This window comes from Homarus americanus, unplaced genomic scaffold, assembly GCF_018991925.1.
Source record: "Homarus americanus isolate GMGI-L3 unplaced genomic scaffold, GMGI_Hamer_2.0 scaffold25483, whole genome shotgun sequence".
NCBI classification, from domain to species: domain Eukaryota; kingdom Metazoa; phylum Arthropoda; class Malacostraca; order Decapoda; family Nephropidae; genus Homarus; species Homarus americanus.
In genome coordinates, this window is record NW_024726235.1 from 3885965 (window position 1) to 3891533 (window position 5569).

Here is a 5569-nt window from a genome sequence, read left to right on the forward strand (position 1 = left end):
TTACGGCTTCCATTACGAGTGAAGATAAAGTCAGGCGTCGGTCAGGCCTCTCTTTTACGGCTTCCATTACGAGTGAAGATAAAGTCAGGCGTCGGTCAGGCCTCTCTTTTACGGCTTCCATTACGAGTGAAGATAAAGTCAGGCGTCGGTCAGGCCTCTCTTTTACGGCTTCCATTACGAGTGAAGATAAAGTCAGGCGTCGGTCAGGCCTCTTTTACGGCTTCCATTACTCGGTCAGGCAGATAACTTCAGGCCTCTCTTTACGGCTTCCATTACGAGTGAAGATAAAGTCAGGCGTCGGTCAGGCCTCTCTTTTACGGCTTCCATTACGAGTGTAGATAAAGTCAGGCGTCGGTCAGGCCTCTCTTTTACGGCTTCCATTACGAGTGAAGATAAAGTCAGGCGTCGGTCAGGCCTCTCTTTTACGGCTTCCATTACGAGTGAAGATAAAGTCAGGCGTCGGTCAGGCCTCTCTTTTACGGCTTCCATTACGAGTGAAGATAAAGTCAGGCGTCGTAAGAGGTGGGACTGTTATATGAAGCGTTGACGGTTACTGTTAGCGTATCACTGTAGTTACGACGCCATTTTGGACGTCATCTATGTGAAGTGGTTTAAGTGAGGTAGCCATCACCTGTGTTCACATCTGTTGTTAGGAGGGAGAATTTATTACACGGAACTAAACCTTATTGGCCCAGTAGATGTGAGGAATAATTGACGTTTGTAATTACTTAATAGTACATCATAAAATAAAGAGAAATGAGTATCATAGTAATATACACTGTGAAATATATTTAGTGTTATATTATAGTATACGAGCTGAGTTGCCTAGCTTCGGTCAGGTGGAGGAGGGGCACGACCATCACCCAGGGACCATTTCCACCTCTACCAAATTTCATCTCTCAACCTTTAAACCTGGAAATACATAATGAATACATACACTGTCTGTACTCACCCCTGACAATGTGAATTACACGAAAGCGCTTGAGAACCTCGTGTTTTCTTGTCTCCTTGTGGTTATCAGCTACAACATTTACTTTAATATATACAATGTAAATCTGGTCCCGGGACAAAGGAAACACGTCTTTGTTTGTACATTAGAGGCGACATAGCCACCTCACCTTCAGCAGGAACAAACCACTGTGTGAATTCTCGGATTCTCTCTTTCTAAAACCAAACATAGTTCAGTGATTCTTTATTTAGCGAAGTACTGATGGCGCTAAGGCGACGGCCCACTTGTCGTTTCTAAAGTAAATGCAAAGTTTGCCTCGTGTTCCGGAACCAGATTTACATCCTTATAAATTATGATTCCGGTGAACGCTATAGTGTAAACCATTATTAGGGTGGCGACACTGATCATTGTGTGTATCAGTGCACTTTAATTATTGATTAACAAAAGATGAATTAAACCCCGGTAACTGGACGCAACAAGTTGTAGGTTATTCTCTGGACACTGCCAGCCGGGAGACGCCCACATCCGTTTTCTGTGACCCTGAGGACGGGTGGGTGACGGGGGTACATGACCAAACTACAGTAATTCAACCATGCATTATTTACTTTGGACTCTTTATTATTTAATTGATAATTCGTGTGGTGACCTCCTGACTGAATTACTCTGAATAGGCAAACTGTACTTCAGGATTTGTCAATAAATTTGCTAAACTAAAAAAGTTACTTGATCACCTGTTCATCGTCATTCTTAGAAAATTCCGCGTAAGGTTCATTAACCCGGTGTCCGCCGCTCAGGTGAGAGCCTTAGCAACAGTACTTGGCAACTTGAGTATGACGTCACCATCGTGGGTTGGCATATCGCCTTTACTCTGGTTCATTTTTGCCCCCACATCAAAGTTCAGTGTTATTCAGTTGTCGCGGTATGTTGAATGGCTTGTTTTGAATGTTTTAATTCCAATTTATTTTTCATCCGGACTGAATTGAATGTTTTATATTAACGCTCAAACAAACTCGTTGTTAACAGTGACTTTCCATTCTATGTAGCTGACGGGATTTTTTTTTATTATTAACAGGATAAGTGCACTGGGTTATCATATTTAAAAATTGTCTGGTAATACACTATGCAAATAATTTCTAAAATCGGCTAAACTTCAGTTATCACCTCCACTTCATCTGCCAGAGCCGTAAAATGTCGAGAAGTACAACATTATATCCGACCCGGCGGTACCAGCCGTATGATGTTAGTCCCTAGGTCTCCGGGGGCTTGGTGTGTACTGTTGACCTTAGTTTAACTTGTCACGTAGTACCAACTTCTTTCTCGCTTACTCTGATTAAAGATAAAATAAAACATTAAAGAATCTGTGTTCGCAATAATCTGTTTGTGATGTAAATCCAGGTATTTACGCCTGATCTCATGAAGATAAGATGACAGTTTGGCCCTGAACACACAGTACAGTATACTCAAATGCATTTAAAAAAAATCTTGATGTCCCTCTCCTTCACGCCACTTGAGGTGGAGATGCTCACCGCTCACCCAAGGAGGAGTAGGTAAGTGGTGGGCAGACCGCGGATGATGAGGCCGCCAACTGGGTGAACGACGCTCGTGCACCAGCCACCTCAAACACCTCATATCTCATAGCTTTCCAGCCTTCATACAACTCGTTTGAGTTGACGTCCAATAGAAAATGGACGTGAAGAATGAAAAGAGTTGTGGTCATATTGGGGTAGTGAGGGCAGCACCCTGCTGGTGAAGGCTGCCCCCTGTGGCTATGACGTCAAATTCATAAACTCTCACCTAATAAGTTCACCTCTTTTGTTGCCAGGATAAAGGAAGAGGTTAGTCCCAGTAATATTTTGCAGCAGTTTCATTCTCTGGATCGCATACAGGACAGTTTACTGTGACCTGGGAGAAAGTTCAGTGCGTACCCAACAAAATTCCAGCCCTTGTCTGGAATTGGGGACAGTTTTTACAGTTGGACTGCCGGATGGAACTGTCCAATTAGGAAAAAAACACCACGCAGAGAGCTAGCATCAGACGTTGTATTTAAAAAAATGCAGAAAAGTAGAATTGACCTTATAACGTGTGACACTGTGACAGGAATTCTGCAATACGATTAACAAGTACAATAGATAAGTGCAGTGTTTCACTATACATACAGTGGAGTCATTATACTAAGACAACTTGTTAGCATAGATTAGTAGTCAAGAAGGTCAGCAGGCCAACATTAACGCTACTAATGCTTGGCTAACCTTCACGACGCCCAACCTGTTAGAAAGGACGGGACAGCCAGACAGACAGAGACGGGAGAAATAACGCCTGCCTTATAAATGGTCTTGCCAACTTAGGTAAAGGTTCAGAGATGACGATAATGTTGTGGAAGAGAAGGACTCGTACATCCCCTCAGCAAGAGCGTGTAATTGTTATTTATTTTCCTTCCCGCTTTTTGTTTATGTTGTCATCGTGTTGAAAGTGTTAAGTCATCGTGCTCAAGGGGTTATGTGATCGTACTCAAGGGGTTAAATCATCGTACTCAAGGGATTATGTGATCGTACTCAAGGGGTTAAATCATCGTACTCAAGGGGTTATGTGATCGTACTCAAGGGGTTAAATCATCGTACTCAAGGGGTTATGTCATCGTACTCAAGGGGTTATGTGATCGTACTCAAGGGGTTAAATCATCGTGCTCAAGGGGTTATGTGATCGTACTCAAGGGGTTAAATCATCGTGCTCAAGGGGTTATGTGATCGTACTCAAGGGGTTAAATCATCGTGCTCAAGGGGTTATGTGATCGTACTCAAGGGGTTAAATCATCGTGCTCAAGGGGTTATGTGATCGTACTCAAGGGGTTACTCGTACTCAGGGGGTTGCATCGTACTCAAGGGGTTGCTATCCATATTTGTAAGATATACCCTTGATTTCTTCGTATGATTTGGACTAAGCAGATCTAACTAGTCTGAACCTAACTTAACCTGACCTATCCCAATCTGCTTCAACTTAATAATATGATCTTAAACAACTCGAATCCATTCTAAAATAGCTTAGTGTAATCAGATCATTCTTATGTAAACTAATCTAATTTAACTATTTTCACCTAATCTGAGTATTTGTATAACCTAACCTAACCTAACCTAACCCAACCTAACCTAACCTAACCAGACTAGTCATATCTTAACCTAGTTGGAGCTATTGATTCGTGTTTAACCTCATATATTCTTGTTCAGTATAATGTAGTCTTAAGTTTATTCTATATTAATCTAATCTAACATAACCTACTGTGGTCAATGACCAAAGTTTAATTCTTCTGAGTTAGGTTATGTGGTCGTAGCTACTGTGGTCATATCTGATGTGGTCGTAGCTACTGTGGTCATACCTGATGTGGTCGTAGCTACTGTGGTCATATCTGATGTGGTCGTAGCTACTGTGGTCATATCTGATGTGGTCGTAGCTACTGTGGTCATATCTGATGTGATCGTAACTACTGTGGTCATATCTGATGTGGTCGTAGCTACTGTGGTCATACCTGATGTGGTCGTAGCTACTGTGGTCATATCTGATGTGGTCGTAGCTACTGTGGTCATTTCTGATGTGGTCGTAGCTACTGTGGTCATATCTGATGTGGTCGTAGCTAATGTGGTCATATCTGATGTGGCCTGCAGATGATGTAACCATAGCTGGTGTGGTCGTGGTTGCCGTCATCATATCTTGCCGTGTTTGTATTTGATATATACGTAGCTGCTGAGGGTGGACCACTCTGGGGAGGGCAACACCCGAGCCCTGGGGTCGATCAATACCATACGGACCAGCTGTGGCAGTTGGTGGTTCACTGGGCCCCTGGGACAAAATCTCACTGAACAAAATCCCATTGTTCAAATTAAGAAAATATAAGCACAGTTTTCTAAACACTGAAGTTGGTTGAACAAAATCCTTACCTAATTTAACTACAGCTGTTCAAAACCATACTTAATTTAACTACACCTGTTCAAAACCATACTTAATTTAACTACACCTGTTCAAAACCATACTTAATTTAACTACAGCTGTTCAAAGCCTTACCTAATTTAACCACAGCTGCTCAAACCCTTCCCCTAATTTAACTACACCTGTTCAAAACCTTACATAACCTAACCTAACCTGACATTACTTTCACCTTATTCAAAATTAACATTGATGTACTAATGAACGCCACATCATTATCTTCTCGTCTTGTCTGTGTAATTAAATGGTGAGTTTTGTGTCATGGTAGAGTACTTTTTTTCCCTGAGTACTTTTTTATGTCATGTGATTATATTAATGTCCTCGTGTCTGTGCTGGTGTGTCCTGTGTTGATGATAGTTCAGTCCTTTGATGATAAGAATGATTTATTAGACAAAATAAAGACTAAAACCCTTAAAACCTCTCAGCTAATCAAATCGACAATAGGTTTAATGAGTTAAACCAGTGTGGAATATCAGGTTTAGAACCGTCTTAATGTTTACACCAGGAGACCAGTTTACACCAGCATCATGGATCTAAAATGATTGGTTTAATTTTTATCCTCGCCCCTGAGTGGTTTAAGGCGAATGTAATCATAGCGTTAGTTTGTCTGTCTGTCTGTCCTGAGATAAATTATTGCAATCACTT

At 41.6% G+C, this 5569-nt stretch overlaps 1 protein-coding gene across 1 annotated transcript; it reads right to left on the reverse strand.

Annotated features, from left to right (window-relative positions):
- Window positions 1-4255: 4255 nt before the first annotated feature.
- LOC121865527 (urease accessory protein UreE-like) lies at window positions 4256-4645 on the reverse strand. Its single transcript, XM_042365044.1, has one exon. The coding sequence runs from the start codon at window positions 4643-4645 to the stop codon at window positions 4256-4258; it is 390 nt and encodes a 129-aa protein (XP_042220978.1).
- Window positions 4646-5569: the final 924 nt, after the last annotated feature.